Source organism: Microcaecilia unicolor, chromosome 3 (genome assembly GCF_901765095.1).
Source record: "Microcaecilia unicolor chromosome 3, aMicUni1.1, whole genome shotgun sequence".
Taxonomy (NCBI): Eukaryota; Metazoa; Chordata; class Amphibia; order Gymnophiona; family Siphonopidae; genus Microcaecilia; species Microcaecilia unicolor.
This window is the reverse complement of record NC_044033.1, coordinates 380471455-380489938: the sequence shown is the minus strand read 5'-3', so window position 1 is coordinate 380489938 and position 18484 is coordinate 380471455. Positions and strand designations below refer to the sequence as shown.

The window sequence follows — 18484 nt, the reverse complement described above, 5'->3', positions numbered from 1 at the left end:
TTTGTACCAATAATGTATAATAAAATTACTTTACCAGCTAACTCTCTTCCTGGGAATAGCCAGCTTTGCAATTTGTGTGTGTGTGGGAGGGGGGGCACCGCGCAGAGGTGGATGGGGGGCACAGAGGTGGATGGGGGAGAGAGCCTGTTGTTAAAAATTTACCAGCACACCACTGATAGTAAGCTACTGCCAGGTGGGACCTGGGGGATAGGGCCACCCTCAAGATTGTTTGCCCTGGGCCCGGCTTGGTCTCTTGATGGTCTTGGGCCCAGAAGGGAACAGACAGGCACAGACTGAAAGAAACAAAGCACCAGCAATATGCTTGGAGTGTGTGTGTATCAAGTACTCTGTTGTAACCCTGTTTTGAGCCTGCATGATAAACCAGACACATCTTTTGTTGGTGTAAATAAATACTTTAGTTCTCAACCTGGGCTCAACTGGTTGTGTTTGGCATCTAAAAGCCACACCATAGGCCCAGAACCTCACTCACCCACCTACTACTCAGGCCCATTTATTTTAGGCCCCTTGCTTCAGGATAATAAAATTTTGCCTGGCTTTAGGCCCTGTGACTTTTATGCAGTAGCAATCGTAGAGATTTTATTCAATAATAAACGTTCTGGCTTCTTAAGACAACCTAGAAAGGTCTGTTTGTCAATTTCTCAGGGTTGAAGCATTACAGGAGGCAGACAGTGTTGAGGCTGAACAATTACAAAATACAGCACAGTATTACTGTTACTCGATTTTATGTAACCATGTAAACCAGAGAACCATAACAAAGTACTACCTTATGTGCACCTTTCTTTAAATTAGTCACCTTATTTTCTAACTCCTCTTACTCTCTTACCTATCTATGACCTATGGCTACTAAGCGGCGCTATGGGCACGTTAGCATTTTTAGCACGCTTATATGGTTTTTAACGCACTTATATGGTATATGCGCATTAGTGTTTAATGTGCCTTACATTTACAGGCGCATTAAAAACGCTAACACACCTTAGTAAACATACCCCTATATGTTCCATCTTTGCTTATACCTTACACTGTCAATTAAAATGTTCTATTACATATTGTGTTGGCATTGTATAAGTGTATTCATACTTTGTATTGTTGTTTAAATATTTTTACTGCTGTAATTGCCTATTGCTCATGTTTGATTTATTCTTACTGTACACCGCCTTGAGTGAATTCCTTTAAAAAGGCAGTACATAAATCCTAATAAATAAATAAATGCCTCAGCTTAAATGAACTAAACGGATCATTTGAGGTCCTCTTAGAAAGCTGTAGTAAGAATTGGCCTTAGTATGCCTTTAGACAGGTCTTTCCCATTTGCTAAGGCCATTTGTGCTGTGGCCATAAAAAAAACTCCCTATTTTCCGTTAATTTCATTTATGGCCATTCCTTTGTGAAACAAAGCATACCATGAATCAAATAACACACTAGTAGATCACTTCTAATGTTTGTGTCAAAATGAGAGGAAAAGCCTCATACTACCGTGGCTCAATTCGGTGCTTTGACCGGACTTATTGCGTAAGAAAAATGAAAAAAAACGTTAGAGCCCCTCGGTGAAAAAGTAATCATAGGCTCAAAAACCTCTCATGAAATCCTATTCAATTACAAAAGGTCATCGGCAATATTTCAAATTAATCAAAAAGTCACATAAGTACATAAGCATAAGCACTGCCACGCTGGGAAAAGACCAAAGGTCCATCAAGCCCAGCAGTCTGTCTCCGACAGCGGCCAATCCAGGCCCCAAGAACCTGGCAAAAACCCAGAATTTAATAACGATCAATGGACTTTTCCTTCGGGAATTTGTCCAGACCCCCTTTAAACTCAGCAAGGCCAGCTGCCGTCACTACCTTCTCCGGCAATGAGTTCCAGAGTCTAACTACGCGCTGAGTAAAGAAAAACTTCTACGATTTGTTTTAAACCTACCACATTTTTTTTTATTTGTCATTTAAATTTTTTACATACGAAACATGCAATAACATTGTACAACTTGATCAAAAACAAAGATAATTACAACATTAAGCTTACAATACTTTCAATAAAAGGAAAGAGCAAGTTATACAATTAATTAGACCACAACTCTGCCTTGAGGGGGAAGTGATTTAGATAATAGGAGATCTTAAACAAGAAAGAAAAAGAAAATGCATATATGGCCTGGCCTATCTACCCCTATTACTTTAATACTTAAATGATATCAATTACTCTACAGGTTTATTAGCTAGTTTTTTCATCTCCAGGAATGCTTTAAGATGTTCCGGTTCAAAAAAAGTATATTTTACACCCAAATATTTAACCAGACATTTACATGGGTAAGCCAGTAGATATGTTGCCCCCAAGGCTTGGGTCTCTTCTCTATACAATAAAAATTTCTTTCTCCTATCTTGAGTTGTTTTACAGACATCCAGATATATCCACACTCTTTGACCACAAAACATTTTCAAAGCATTTTTAAAGTATAACTTCAATACAGCATTCAAATCCTGTTCAAAGACAAACGATATTAAAAGGGTTCTACGTTGTTCAATATCAGATATAGATGTCTCCAACATTAATGAAATGTCCAACTGTGCTTGAGAGTTCGAAGGTTTGTTCAAATTGTTTTTCTTGCCACTATCTCCCGGTTCAGCTAGTGGAGGACTTGGTAAATAATATACTCTATTTAAAGGAGGAATAGCTGAGTCCGGGTATAGCAGAATTTCTTTTAAGTACTTCTTAAAGAGCTCAGTAGGGCTCAACTCCTGAGTCCAAGGAAAATTTAATATTCTGAGATTGAGCCTTCTATTAAAATTTTCAAATTGCTCAATTTTCCTATGTATCACCATTTTATCCGTTACTAAGGATTCAGTCACTGATTTTAAAGATTTTACTTCCTGCTGAAATACCTCAGTTTGTAACATCGCTTCTTGTTTAGTTTTTTCTAAAGAGTTGGTCAGAAAGTCAATTTTACTTACTAGTTGAGAAGTATCCCGAGCAGATTTTGTTATTGTCTGGTTTAAAGCCTGCAGCATTCTCCATATCGCCTGTAGGTTTATCTACACCGGAGGATTCCCCTCCAAAGTTGTTGCCTCAGCACACAGGGGAGGGTTAGCGCCAACCGAGGTTTGGTCTGAAATGACTTCCGTAGCAGGCTCTTCCTCCTCTCCCTGCCCCGTAATCGCTGGATGCGGAGGACGATTATCTGGCGGCGAAAGTGATATTTCTAAGTCCGAGGGGGCTGGAGCTCCTCCAACGGCTCCCAAATCGGCGTCACTCGCCTTCACAACAGGGAAGGGCGTTGTGAACCGGTCCAGTGTTTGTTGAAATGGGGAGGAAGTTCGAGCCATTGGCGTCTGGCTCTTTACTATCCCCTTCCTTTTGGTATGGGGCATTTTCGACGAGAAGGTAGGAAAAAAGGAAAAACAATTAAACCTACCACATTCTAATTTCATCTTATGTCCTCTAGTTCTATTATTGTTAGAAAGCGTAAACAAACGCTTCACATCTGTCCGCTCTACCCCACTCATTATTTTGTAGACCTCTATCATATCACCCCCTCAGTCGCCTTTTCTCCAGGCTAAAGAGTCCTAGCCGTCTTAACCTCTCCTCATAGGATAGTCGTCCCACCCCTTTTATCATTTTTGTCGCCCTTCTCTGCACCTTCTCCAATTCCTTTATATCTTTTTTGAGATGAGGCGACCAGAACTGAACACAATATATCACTTATCTGTGCTGTGTTAGATAGTGCTAAATTATATAGTACTAGTAAAAAAGGCCCGTTTCTGACACAAATGAAACGGGCGCTAGCAAGGTTTTCCTCGGAGTGTGTATGTTTGGGAGAGTGTATGTGAGAGTGACTGTTTGAGAGTCAGAGTGAAAGTGTGAGTGTGTGTGAGAGAGAGTGAGTCTGGGTGTGAGTGTGTTTGTGAGAGAGTGTGTGTGTGAGAATGAGAGTGTGTGCAAGTGTGTATGTGAGACACAGTGTGAGAGAGAGTGTGTGTGTGTGGGCGAGAGAGAGAGTGTGTGTGAGACACAGATTCTCTGTTTGAGTGAGTGTATGAGACCAAGCGAGTGTGTGAGTGACTGTGTGGCACATAGAGAGTGAATGTGATACAGTGTGAGACAGAGTGTGTGAGAGTGAGAGTCAGAAAGACTTTGTATATCAGAGAGAGAGTGTGAGCCGTGCCCTCCCAATCCATGGCCATCTGTCCCCTGGCCCCTCCATTCATCCTTTTCCAGCAATTCCCCTCTCTCCCTGAGCCCTGCCCTCCCAATCAATGCCCATCCATGCTCCTCTGTCCCCTGCCCCCTCCATTCATCCCTTTCCAGCAATTCCCCTCTCTCCCTGAGCCCTGCCCTCCCAATCCATGGCCATCCATGTTTCTCTGTCACCTGCCCCCTCCATTCATCCCTATCCAGCATTTTCCCTCTCTGCCTGAGGCCTGCCCTGCAATCCATATCCATCCATGCCCATCTGTTCCCTCCATTCATCCCTATCCAGCATTTCCCCTCTCCCTGAGTCCTGCCCTTCCAATCCATGCCCATCCATGCTCCTTTGTCACCTGGCCCCTCCATTCATCCCTATCCAGCAATTGCCCTCTCTCCCTGAGGCCTGCCATGCAATCCATATCCATCCATGCCCATCTGTCTCCTCTATTCATCCCTAGCCAGCAATTTCCCTCTCTCCCTGAGTCCTGCCCTCCCAATCCATGCTCCTCTGTCCCCTGCCCCCTCCATTCATCCATTTCCAGCAATTCCCCTCTCTCCCTGAGCCCTGCCCTCGCAATCCATGCCCATCCATGCTCCTCTGTCCCCTGCCGCCTCCATTCATCCTTTTCCAGCAAGTCCCCTCTCTCCCTTCCATGACCCCCCCCCCCCTCGCATCCATGCTCCTCTCTATCCCATGTCCCAGCCTGGCCCGCCCTCTTCTCCTCCCCCCCTTCGCATCCATGCATCGTTTTGGTTTTTTTTTTCTTCTTTTTCAATTTACCTCCGTGGCGTTTCCGGCAGCGAAGCGTCAGGGAAGGAGGCGGCGCTCCCGACGTGTAGCTTTCCCTTCGCTGTGTTCCGCAAGGCGGAACACAGCGAAGGGAAGGCTAGACGTCGGGAGCGCCGCCTCCTTCCCTGACGTTTCGCTTCCGGATTTGTTTGTTTTGTCGCGAGGGCGGGGCAGAGACGGCTGGCTGGCTGGCTGGCTTGAAGGGAGGCTTCACACCACGAATCCACGAACCCTACAGCTTCAGTGACGTCATATGGCTTCAGGGCTTCACAGAACGTTGTCCTCATTAGAACGTTCACGGTGCGTTTTATTATATTAGATAAGCTATTCCGATGCTACTCTCTTGCGGAGTGAGGTCCCGAGTTCCCGACGGACCCGTTTCGCTCAGGCTTCTTTAAGAGTCCTCACCGTTTTACCCTCGAGAGCTGCAATCCTGAGAGGTTTTTGAGCCTAGGATTACTTTTTCACCGAGGGGCTCTAACGTTGTTTCATTTTTCTTATGCAATAAGTCCGGTCAAAGCATCGAGTTGAGCCACGGTAGTATGAGGCTTTTCCTCTCATTTTGACACAAACATTAGAAGTGGTCTACTAGTGTGTTATTTGATTCATGGTATGCTTTGTTTCACAACTGATTGAAGAGTGAATCTGATCTATTGAGTTACATTCCTAATATTACCCTTAGCTCGCTGCCATTTTAAAAAATTATCATGTGAGCACTTACCGTCACTTATTTAAGAGGCATTAATCATGAACTAACCAGTTACTATGCAGTAATGTAGATGCCATTACTGGTTAGTGCAGGGATGCCCACTCTCTTCCACGACACAGCACCCTCCCCCCCCAAAAAAAAAAAAATTACAAACAAATATTTAGCGGGTCTTTAGTACGCTCACATGCCCAAACTAACATAAGATGTTTTAGTACATCCCAGATTAGGTTTTTTTTGGCTTTTTTTTTTTTTTTTTGCTGTATTAAGGGAACATTAGCACCCAGTGCAGCTTAGCAGAAGGACCCCTTAGAGAGGCAGAAATTCTTCTGTCTGTTCCCAGTCTACAGCTGGCTTACCAGGTTCTCTGTGTTCACCAATAAATAAACATATTTGCTTTACTGAATAAGGTTATTTCTGCATCAGTTACTTGAAAGGAAGCATTTATTCCTTCAGTTATGGGCTTTCTAGTGAGCTGACATTCATTTATGAGTTTGAACTTATCAATGCACTGACATATAGTAATGAATTGCCATGCATTTATGGGTTTCGGATTGATTAGATTTGTAGCACTGATTTCAATGGATAGAATCATGGACTACAAATACTACATTGCTTTGAGATATAAGTTTAAAACCAGGACTGGCCAAAAAGTCCCCCTTCTGGAATGGGTAACTTGGCAGCTCTGTATTGAATTTGAATTCAAAAAGGCATGGGATGAACACAGAGGATCTCTAATTAGAAAATGCGTGATATAAAAAAACAAAACTTAAATGGTTGTATGGCAACTCTGTGAAGAACTCAGACAAGTGCTGGGCAAGCTTGTATGGTCTGGGTCCCATATATTGGAAACCAGTTTAGGATGGGCTGGAGGGGGCTTCGACAGAAACTCCAGTAATTTACAATATGAGGACAGGGCCAAGCAGACTTTTACAGTCTGTGTCCCACAAATGAGAAGACGGAGTTGACTTCGATGGCAACATCAGTAGTTGGACCTAAGGACAGGGCCGGGCAGACTTCTACAGTCTATGTCCAAGAAATGCCAAAGAGACAATGATCAAGTATTTTATATCACATTCATTGTTAGAATAATCATGACTTAATAACGAGTGTGACTGTTAGGCAGACTGGATGGACCGTTCGGGTCTTTATCTGCTGCTATTTGCTATGTTGCTATGAATGCATTAATGATTTATTCTTTTGTTTTGTTGAAGGCTGAAAATATTTTGTTTCTGGAATTGGACCTCACTCCACCGACAGTGTTTGAAATGGACTTCTGTAGGGAGCAGGCCGAGCAGGACCCACGATCCCTTCATCTGGAGAGACTGATGTGCCTGGACAGCCTGATGGAGCGGCCAGCAGCGGCCAGAGTCAGGAAATCTCGATCCTGGTCAGTGCATTCATAGGCTGACTTTATTTCCTAGAGCAGTGGTTCTAAATCCTTTCCTGGAGGCACACTGAGCCAGTTGGGTTTTCAGGATTACCACAATGAAGATGCATGATATAACATTTGTAAAATGTCAGGGACCCACCATATGCAAATCTGTTGCATACATATTCATTGTGGTGATCCTGAAAACCTGACTAGCTTCCAGGAGAGGGTTGAGAAGCAGTGTCCTAGAACATTTCTTGGTAAAATTGTGGAGACCTATCATTTTCAGGTTTCTGGGCCCTGAGTAGAAGGAACAGCTACAGTTATAAGGGGTAGATTTAAGGGCAATAATTTGATAAGGGACTTCAGTATGTAGAACAGCGTTTAATAAAATTGCCTAGGGGTGGAAAATTAGGGGAGCAGGGGTGGAACTGACGCCTATACACATATACTTTAAAAAATAGACCATATGTTCCTATCCTTTCCAGCACGTGCATATGCATAATTACCTCTGCTTTGGAGCAGATGTTAATGCATGTGCTTACTTTCCCTGGGATCATTTTCTAAAGGCATATAGGTGTAACATATGAGTCTATGCACCCTGTTCATCGAGATGTCCTGTTATAAAATTACTCTTACTGGTAATCAGTCAGTTCAGTATTCAGCTGCGGCAGCAAGCATCTCTTTCTAAATGCTGGCTGCAGCACTGATTTAAAAAAAAGTGCATATTCTGTGTCATCATCCAATTAGACGGTGACTACTAGATGTACATGAAGAGTGCTCACTGCTGGCCTCTAGATATGCAGAGGGTAATTGTATAACAGGTTGCCTAGATTGAGAGGGCAAGAAGGCGCCTATTTGAAGACTTCAAAGGACATTTAAGCACCAATGTGTCGTTATGAAAGGCCAGCACAAGTCCTGCAGAGATTGCAGCTAACATGAATTCGAGAACATGGGTAAATTGCAACTCTGCTTATGCTCTGCCCCAAAACTATCCCTGAACATGCTACCCAAATCGCAAAAAAAGGTACATGCATTCTGATCATTGTACTTACTTTTATATGGGAGGGGGGTTCTGATCATTGCACTTATTTTTATATGGGGGGGTGATTTGCTGTGCACCATTTTATGCATGTGTACTGTCGTATGTGCATGAAAATGCCTCTATAAAATTACCCCCATGGCAGTGATATTCCTCCATTATGGAAGTAATTTTGTAAAGTAATTTTAATGTGCACATAGATGGCCTTTTATAAAATATCGACTGGATAGTGCCACTGAATATTCCTTCTGACCATCGAAGCAATAACTGGCTAGATTAGAGGCAGTCCGGGAGCAGAGCGTTGGGGGACCCAGTGCTGTTCTCTCTAAGCTGAGCAGGAGTCCTCCACCTACAGTCCTGCCAGTGGGGGGTGCTGTTTCACTATCACATTTTCAATAGTGAGGGATAGCCTGTCCCTAGTGGTTGAAAACATAATATTGAAGCATCGCCCCCTACTGGCAGCAACGCAGTTGGCGGTCTCCTGCTCAGCTTAGAGAGGAGAATACTGAGGCCCAGCTGTTACTGGTTAGCGGCAATATTCAGTCTGCTCACTGGTTAAGTGAGTGGATAAAGTTAGGACTGCTGAAAGGCTGTCCTAACTTTATCCACAAGCTAACCGCGCACCAGTCTGAATATTTAAGTGAGCACACAGCTGTGAGTGGCTTACAAGTCACTTACTGCTGCAGGTTGAATATTGACCCTTTATTTTATTTTATTTATTCTAAGTACTAGGTTTTTCTGCTGTAATTTAGTTTAACCTTCAATTATAACCTGGCAGTTCCTCTCCCTTCTCTCCTCCCTTGTTTCAGTTATATGTAATCACATTGTTATGGTATTTTATTGCTGTACTATTCATTAATCCCTTCCCCTTCTGTTTTTGGTCTTTTTTTTTTTTTGTCTTTGTTTTTATTGTTTTTGTCCATTTTCAGTGCCTGAACTGTACACTGCCTTGATGTCATTGACGAATTGATGGTATAACATAGTAACATAGTAGATGACGGCAGAAAAAGACCTGCACGGTCCATCCAGTCTGCCCAACAAGACAACTCATGTGTGCTACTTTTGTGTATACCCTACTTTGATTTGTACCTGTGCTCTTCAGGGCACAGACCGTATAAGTCTGCCCAGCACTATCCCCGCCTCCCACCACCGGCTCTGGCACAGACCGTATAAGTCTGCCCAGCGCTATCCCTGCCTCCCAACCTCCAGTCCTGCCTCCCACCACTGGCTCTGGCACAGACCGTATAAGTCTGCCCCGCACTATCCCCGCCTCCCAACCTCCAGCCCCGCCTCCCACTACCGGCTCTGCTATCCAATCTCGGTTAATACATTAAAACATGCACAATAAAATCAAACATGAAATCATGACATACACCACAAAACAGACAACTTTACATACAACAAACATTAGGCAATGCAGCGCCTAAATGATAATTCTAATGTCTTTTTTAAATTACGTACTTTAAAATGTAGCATATAGACTGAACTCAACAAAAAGCCATTCCCCCCCGCCCCACACCATAAGGATTAGAATAATTTTTAATGTTTGGGTTTGTGTAAAAACTATGATAAGAAATACATTTGTATAAAGAAATACTGAAAGGTTTGTGGTAAAAAAAACTTAAGAGTGATTACAGTGAGATATTAGTTAATTAAAAGTGTAATCAGTTTGCGATTAGGTAGCTCAGAGGAGTATTTAATGAATATGCATGAGACAGATTTGCATGCCTGTCATCTCCATTATATACAAATCTGTCTCATGCATATTCATTAGGGATATCCTGAAAATCCAACTGGCTGGTGGACCCCCAGGACAGGTTTGAGAACCACTGATGTATACTCAGTCTGGCCAGTGGCATAGCCATAGAGAGGCCTTGCCCCCCCCCCCCCCTTTGAGCTCAGGGCCCCTCCAGAACCGCAGCACCCCTTTACCTTTGCTGGTGGGAATGCCAAAGCTCACCAGCCAAATAAATACAGTGCTGCCTGTCCTCTTCTCCTTGCGCTGCTTCCTGCTTGCAGTCATTGGCAACATGCCTTCAGCTGCCAACACCGGGACTTTTGCGTATGCTCAGAGCATGTGTGAGAAGTTCCAGCACACATCTGTAGGCAGGATGCAGCGTGAGGATGAGGGGAGTGACTCAGGCACTGCATTTATTTGACTGGCGAGTCCTCAGCAAAGGTGTGGCTAGCGCACGAAGGGGGCTTCTCCAGTACACCCCTGGGTACCTCTATAATCGAAGGGCTGGCTATGACCCTCAGTCCTGCATGTGTGACATGTCTAATGCTTGCTCATGTGTCCTTCAGTCTGAACAAAGGGTGATGGTAGAGTTGGAATTGATCATGTCGTAATATTTTTGTTTCTTAGGTGCCAGAAACCCAGACCACTCCCCTCTTCAGCAACCCATGTCTCCTTGGCTTCCAGTTCACAGCACCCCCCTTTGACACCAACTCATAAATAATGTCTACCTTCAGCAGATGTTACGCAACAGATCCTCCCTGGGAATTGCCGGCTTCCAACAATGTGCAGCACCAAAATGAATTCCACCAGTTGCACCTTCTAGCTTGTTGCTGCGGAAGGGTTGGAGGTTTTTTGGTTTTTTTAAGACATTTTCATCAGTTTATTTTCCTCTTTATTTATCATTTATAATTTATTTATTTATATTGCAATCTATAGAAAATGACTTTTCTGGCCTAAATTTTGTTTTGGTTAGGAAATGCACATTTCCTTGAATTTATTCCAGTCGAGACAAAATTTGCTTTGTAACCATAAATGCTGTCAATCATGCAAGAGCTACCAGAAAGCAGCTGTGCTGTTCCTGGATGCCAGGCTTCCTCTTTTTAAAGGCATGTACAGCACAGATAGTCGTCATCAGTGGTGAAATAAATCGCCTTCTAGAAGATTGGAAAAAAGCAAACTCTCACTGGGTTTGCTTTGAGCTGGAATAACAAAGATCTCTCATGCATTACTAGGAATACTTTTTGTTGATAAGTTCAAGAATTAGGCTGTTTTTCTCAGATCTGCTCATCAAGGTATTAACTTCAATAATGACTGAAATATTGTTATGCAACAACTGAAAGGCAGGTCATTAACAAAGAGTTAATGTATGAGCTACTTTTGGCTGTTGTGCTATAGCAACTGACCTCTGCAAGTTTTAAGGCTGCTCTAAATGAAAAATACAGAAAAACAGGTCTGATAGGATCTGCTCTTGATTTATTAGATTTCTGCTTTGGGTATGACCCTGAAGTTAAGAAAGAGATGCACTTGTCATTTTGTGACATACAGAATAATATTATTATTACTATCAACAATATCTCATTTCTCAGTACTGGCATACGTTGTTAGCATTGCGGGTGGTAAAGCTAAAGCAGATCACAGAAAGATAAGGGGAGGACAGTTATCCTCTTCCCCTAACAAGGTCTATGCAGATTTTGGAGGTCTAAGGTTCAACTTGATTGCAAGCACAAATATTCTGGGGCAATTTTTAGACTATCCGCACTTAGAAAAAGTTTACATGTAGTTCTTATTGTGGCCTTTGCACCAGTTTTTCAAGCAAATGCATGCCAAGGCAAAACTTTCTTTTCAAAATTGCCACAGGGACAAAGTGTGCATGATCTCTTGCACCCGCTTTTGCTGGAAAGATTCATGTGAAGATTTGAAAATACTAATTGTGTACTTTTCCTCCCCTGACCTACGCTCTTCCCCAGGACACATGTTGTGGAACAATGCACAGACTTTTAGTTGCATTGAGGGAGGGCAGTTCTCAGACAAACAATCACTGTAACATAGATAAAATGCTTTAGACTCATATAAATCACTTTTTAAATTGCCCTCTTTGTGATATTTGTGCCACTTTATACCAAGGCCCAACAAAATCTAAAGGATGATTTTGTCATGTGTAGAAGGGATCTTTGGTCATTTATAGCAGTTCTAATCAGTACTACAGTCTATAAGGCAAGGAAAGATTTTAAGAAGTAGGCTTTACCATTCATACCACTGGCTATTTTACCATCCTGAATAGTGCTTAATAAGAAAACAGGCTGTACTAGATATAATTTCTGAAGAGCTTTTATCGTATGTCCTCGGGGTAAATCCAAGAGTGGTTATTGATAATGGAAGCTGTTGGGACCTTAGTGATACTGGTAGTGAAGTGGTTAGTATGCAGTAATGTACGTCCATTATCTACTTGCATGCCTAGACCACAGATGGGAACTTTTCCAGTGTAGGTTGCTCAGCTCAGCTCTTGGTGCTATTATATCAGAGGATCTTCAGTCATCGTTTCCACAGGATCCTTGAAATCTTTCTTCCCCTGCTTCTCTTAATCAGGATATGAGAGCAGGTGAAGAATGCAATGCCCACCTTGTCTATTTACTTTCCCTTTCTGTTGCGGTAAAGGTATGTGATTTTTTTTTTCCTCATCTCTCAAAAGAAGTAACTTCTGTGCTTGGCCAAGACTTTCTTGAGTTCTAGTATTGGTTTTGTCTCCACCATTTACATTGAGGGGTTGCTCCACATATCCATCACCTTTGTTATTCATCTGTCTTTCCCCTTTCAGCCACAAATCATAACCCTTTGTTCTAGATCTTCCTTTCCTGAATTCAGATAAAGTCCTTATTACCAGAGAAATATAGATAGTGATAGCAGGTAAAGATCATACAGCTTAACCGTTCTGACCGTCTATACCAACTATTGAGTTTTCAATTCTTTTTTCTCCCTTAGAGATCCTTGGTGCTTGTACCATGCTTTTTTGAACTGAAACTTGATTGCCTGTTCTTCACTATGTATACCTATTAAGAATGTGACTGTCTCTGTCATGTCCATCCTGTTTCTCTTCCTCGCTGGAGCATACATGTTTACTGTAGGTTCTCAACTCAGAGGAGTCAAGCTTCTCCTTCTTACCTACAAATGCACTCAGTCTGCTGCCCCTCACTACCTTTCTACCCTCATCTCCCCTTACGTTCCCACCCGAAACCTCCGTTCACAGGACAAATCCCTCCTCTCAGTACCCTTCTCCACCACCGCCAACTCCAGGCTCCGCTCATTCTGCCTCTCCTCACCCTATGCTTGGAACAACCTTCCTGAGCCCTTACGCCAAGCCCCCTCCCTGCCCATCTTCAAGTCTTTGCTTAAAACCCACCTCTTCAATGCTGCATTTGGCACCTAACTCTTACCGTTCAGTAAATCCAGATGGCCCCAATTTTACTGCCCCTATCGGACTGACCGTTCACTTGTCTTTTAGATTGTAAGCTCTTTGAGCAGGGACTGTCCCTCTATGTCAAATTGTACAGCGCTGCGTAACCCTAGTAGCGCTTTAGAAATGTTAAGTAGTAGTAGTAGTAGTTCTTTCTTCTCAACTCAGAGGATTTAAAATGTAACCCGCTGGTATTCTGTGAAATCTTCCTCTCTACCTTTCACCTTCAAGAGGATCTTCTAGAAACAGAAAAAATGAAGGCAGATTAAGACCACATGGCCTATCCAGGTTGCCCATCCATGCTGTCTTCTCTCCCTATCACTCCCTGTGTACTTGTCCCAAGCTTGTACAGATCCTATGTACTTGTCCCAAGCTTTCTTGAATTCAGATATTGTTTTCATCTCCACTGCCTCCACCAGGAGACCATTCCATGAATTCATCACCCTCTCTGTGAAGAAGTATTCCTCAGGTTACTTCTGCGTCTATCCCCTCATTCCAGAGTTTCCGTTCAATTGAAAGAGACTCGCCTCCTGTGCATTTATGCCATGTAGGTATTTAAACACCTCCATCATACCTCACTTCTCCTGCCTTTCTTCCAAAATATACATATTGAGATCTTTAATTCTATCCCTATATGCTTTATGAGGAAGTCCACTGACATTTTTAGTAGCCGTCCTCTGGACCAACTCCATCCTGTTTATATCATTATGAGGGTGCGGTCTCCAGCATTGTACACAATATTCTAAATGAGGTCTCATACAGGGGCATCATCACCTCCTTTTCCCTATTGGCAATACCTCTTGCTCTGCAACCAAGCATCCTTCTAGTTTTTGCCATTGCCTTTTCTACCTGTTTGGCCATTAAGATGCATCACATACAATCACACCCAAGTCCCGCTCCTCTTTCATATACAACAGTTCTTCACCTCCTAAACTGTACCAATCCTTTGGGTTTTTGCAGCCCAAATGCATGACCTCTTTCATTAACTTATTATTCCAGTGGAGTCTGTTTTCCCCCTTTAAGGATTTTTTTCTGGAATCATACCTTTTCTCTTCCTCTGCCAATTCCATTCTATGGTCCTTTGCCATTCCCACTATTCATTCCCCTTTGGAATATTCCTGCTGACGTGTTCTTGTGGGTTATTCCTCTCTTTTGCTGATACTCTTAATTAGTACCTTACTTTGCTCCAACTGACTTTATCATGCAGTACCTCCCACCTTGGCCCTCCTGTTTTCTCATGGTTTTGGTATGGAATTTTCCGTTCAGTCCTTCTGTGTCACTTTTCTGAAACCTCTGTAGCCCTGTTTTGCCCAGACCAGTCTTAGGTGGGTTACTTTAGTAAAATATCTAAGGTGTGTTGGTGGGTGGGTCAGAGACTGGATTCGTATACACTTGGGAACTGTTGGCACTATTAGTCTGTACACTACATTCTCCTCTGGCACTGAGTAAATCAATCCATTCGGTTCTGAACCAACTGGGTTTACTTAAAGTCCTCAAGCAGAAAGGGGTAACATCTCAACAATAACAATGGTGTAGGCAGAGGCAAAATTATCATCAGCACTTAAGGGTTGATATTCAAAGTGATTTAACCTGCCAGGAGAGGCTTGTGGCCGGTTAAATCACTAGAGCAGGACTACCTGCTGATATTCAGTGGCACTTAACTGGTTAGTGCCACTGAATATCAGCACTAATTGCGTAAAGCCACAGCTGGCAATTTCATGGGCAATCTGAGGGCGGAGTCACCACATATGCAGTTAACCTTCTACGTTAACCAGATAAATTGGACCCCATCTCAGTCCAATCTTAATCCATTTCTGCTTAGGTGGTTAAGTGCTGAATACCACAGATAAGTACATAGTACATAAGTACATAAGTATTGCCATACTGGGACAGACTGAAGATCCATCAAGCCCAGCATCCTGTTTCTAAAAGTGGCCAATCCAGGTCACAAGTACCTGTCAAAATCCCAAAAAAGTACAATACATTTTATGCTGCTTATCCTAGAAATAAGCAGTGGATTTTCCCCAAGTCCATTTTAATAATGGTCTATGGACTTTCCATTAGGAAGCCATCCAAAACTTTTTTAAACCCCGCTAAGCTAACTGTTTTTACTACATTCTCTGCCAACGAATTCCAGAGTTTAATTACATGTTCAGTGAAGAAAAATTTTCTCCGATTTGTTTTAAATTTACTACTTTGTAGCTTCATCACGTGCCCTCTACCTCATTAGCATAAGATTTTCAGTTACTGCTTCTGTGTAAAGGAGTGGCAGAAAGCCTCTGTGCTTTAGTAGCAAAAAAAAAAGTTTCATTTAGACTGGCTAAAACCAGTCTAAATGAAATGTTGCAAGTCCAGTTTGCTTTGAGCACCAGGCCCTGAGTGGTAGTGTTTCTCCAGGTGGGAGCTCTTTGGTAGGTTTCTTTTTTCTCCGTGCATCCAACGGATTTCTTCCTTGTCCCTTCTGGTTCCTCGGGACTGGATCTTCTGTGCCTTTATCATCCTTTGCAGGAGTGGCAGTAGGCTAGTTCTCCATTCTAGCCTACACCTGAAGGCTAGTGCTGCAGCCTCAGCAGCTCTCGTACTGCTCTTCACTCCTTGCTTCTCCAGCTACAGTGGCTGGATTAGCTAGAGACCCTGTTCTCAGTGGCATTCCTATGCCAGCTGCCACCTGGGGCAGATCGCTGCTGCACAACCCCTCCCCCCCTGCCCCAAAATAGGACGTAACGTCAGAGGTAACAGGGAACCAGTGGAGCCAACAGCTGCTCCCTGCACCCCCTTGCAGCGTGCACCCAGGGCAGACTGCCCCCACCGCCCCACCCTTGGTACACCACTGCCTCTTCTTCTTAATGTATGTAACAATGGCTTGGGAGCAGGAACCAAAAACAAAGAAATTCGTACAAAGCTAGGGTTTTATACCAGCCACAGTTTCCCTTCAAGAAGAATCACTTCCCACCATATCTTCACTGGTCAGAAGCTGTGGGGATATTTAGAAGTCAAAGTCCAGTATTTTAGTAGAACCACTAGAGGTCTCTGCAGTCCTTATAGAGCAGAACCTCAGAGGTCTCTTTACCTCTCTCAGCCCTGCAGGTCCTCTTCTATGGAGCTTTCCTCTCTATTTCTTGAATGTCCTCTCTCTGGCATAATATCTGAAACCTTGATGTCTGACTTGTGATTTATGCACAGTTGTTGCAAATACTTGTAAATGAAAGCACAGCACCACTGTTTATAACATTTTCCCAAAACTATTCAAACAGCTTTGCTGTAGGTGCCAACACATACTGTCTAAGGGCTGTTTATGTCTTAGGACAACTATAATGTGTACAGTATGAGAGTGATACTGTATTTAATGCAGGTTTAGCACTGAAGTGACTGATTTGACTTTTATCTTGTCTTTTGAAGAAAGCTGAATGAAAATATTATTTCTGGCATTTGTAAACAGAAGTTATAGAAAGATGTAAAAGAATATACTGAAAAGTTTTACCCATTTTGTGTCTTTGAGAAAAATATTTTGTACATAGTGGCCTATTCGACTGGGGATGGGGAGGAAAGTGATCATTGCAGGAGCCTTGCCTGTTCAAGGTTCTTCTTTCTGTTGCAGTCCTCTATATAAATGTGGAATTCTGGAAACGTGCTGTGGAAGAAAGCCTGAGCCAGTGCAAAATAACGAGGTGCCCTAAGCAAACCTTCAGCTTTGAGCCACCGTTTCCCTCCTTCCCCTCTCACCCCGCAACTAAAATGTGAAAACTAATATTGTGCTGATGGCTCTTTGAATTTGTGTGACTTTTACTACCGTTTTACGGTCAGTGCTGCTGTTCTTCACTGCTTCCCTTTGAAATTGGCACCACTATTTGCCTAATGCATAAGCTGGCCCTGAAAACACCCAGGCCTGTTGTTACAGTTCCATACTGCTCCTAAAACCATTGTAACATTTCCGTAGTCCACGTTCCTTATATTGCTGAACACAGTGTAGGTTCAGTTTCCTTTGTTCCTCAACCACTGCAAGCCCAGGTCCAATAATAGTCCTGTTTTCTGAAACAGAAGTTTACTGGCAGCAGAACAGTTCTGCCTCTCATCCTCCTTGAATCTGAGAAAGGATCACATTGGAAGGTTATATTGTGGGTTATATTGTAAGGAAATTCTGGTCTACAAGGTCAGATAAATACTGTGCAGGGCAAAATGTGAAAAGGGAAGAACAGTATCAGGTTACAAGCAATGCTGGGAGAGAGAAACCAAAGCAGGTGGCATGATGAATGTGGGTCTGCTCTGTTGGTGGCTAAGATTTCCAGTTATGAATATGTAAATTGAAGCATGTTGTCAAGGACACGCTTAGGGGTCCTTTTACCAAGCCCTGCTAAAAAGCGGCCAGCGCTGTTGTCAGCATATGGGTTTTCCATGCGCTGAGGCCACTTTCAGCACAGCAGTAAAGTGGCCTCCTTTGTATATTTTTTGGTAATGGCCGTGTGCTAATTTCCCCATTAGCGCGTGGCCGTTACCACAGGAGCCCATACCGACACCTATTTGGGAGGTGGTAAGGGCTCCCATGCTACTGCCTAACTAATCGGGCAGCATGCATTATTGTTCCTGCGCTACCTGATTAGCACAGGAACGCCTACTCTCCGACCATGGGTATACCTCCCACACTGAAAAATATAAAATATTTTCTAGCATGGTATTAGCTCATGCTAACAGGAACACTACCGCGGGATGCCTCAGTGTATCCTGTAATAGGTGCTCTTTTAGGGCGTGGTAGGCCCGCATTAGGCCTACCGTGTCATAATAAAAGGGTCCCTTAGGCTATAGGCAATGGAGTTCAGATGGTATGAGGCAATATGCTTGTACCACATACTACATAATAGTGAAAAAGTGAAGCAAGCAAGAAAATACTTCTGGTTGCAGTATCAATGCAACAGATTCACTTAATGTAGTCAAATTTGAACAAAGCATATGGGAAGAGCCCCCTAGATTTAGACAGCAAGTAGTCATTTACACACATCTTCAATGGCACATACTTTGCAGGTGGACATTCACATGGGAATAGCATAGGCTAGGTTCGCACTCACGTGGGTAAGTTATAGAATACTACGATTTAAGCACATACCTCCCCAATCTAGGTGCAAGCATTTACACCACTTTTAGAACTGGATAAGGGCTCAAGTATAAAAACATATGCATGTATTTAACCGATTATACTAGT

At 43.0% G+C, this 18484-nt stretch overlaps 1 protein-coding gene across 1 annotated transcript in view; it reads left to right on the top strand.

Moving 5' to 3' along the window:
- KIF3C (kinesin family member 3C) overlaps positions 1 to 10560 on the top strand; it is a 178390-nt gene extending 167830 nt beyond the window's left edge. The window contains exons 7-8 of the mRNA XM_030195540.1: positions 6902 to 7077; positions 10467 to 10560. Of these exons, the coding sequence (XP_030051400.1) occupies positions 6902 to 7077; positions 10467 to 10560 (270 nt within the window). The remainder of the gene's footprint in view (positions 1 to 6901; positions 7078 to 10466) is intronic.
- The last annotated feature ends 7924 nt before the right edge of the window (positions 10561 to 18484 follow it).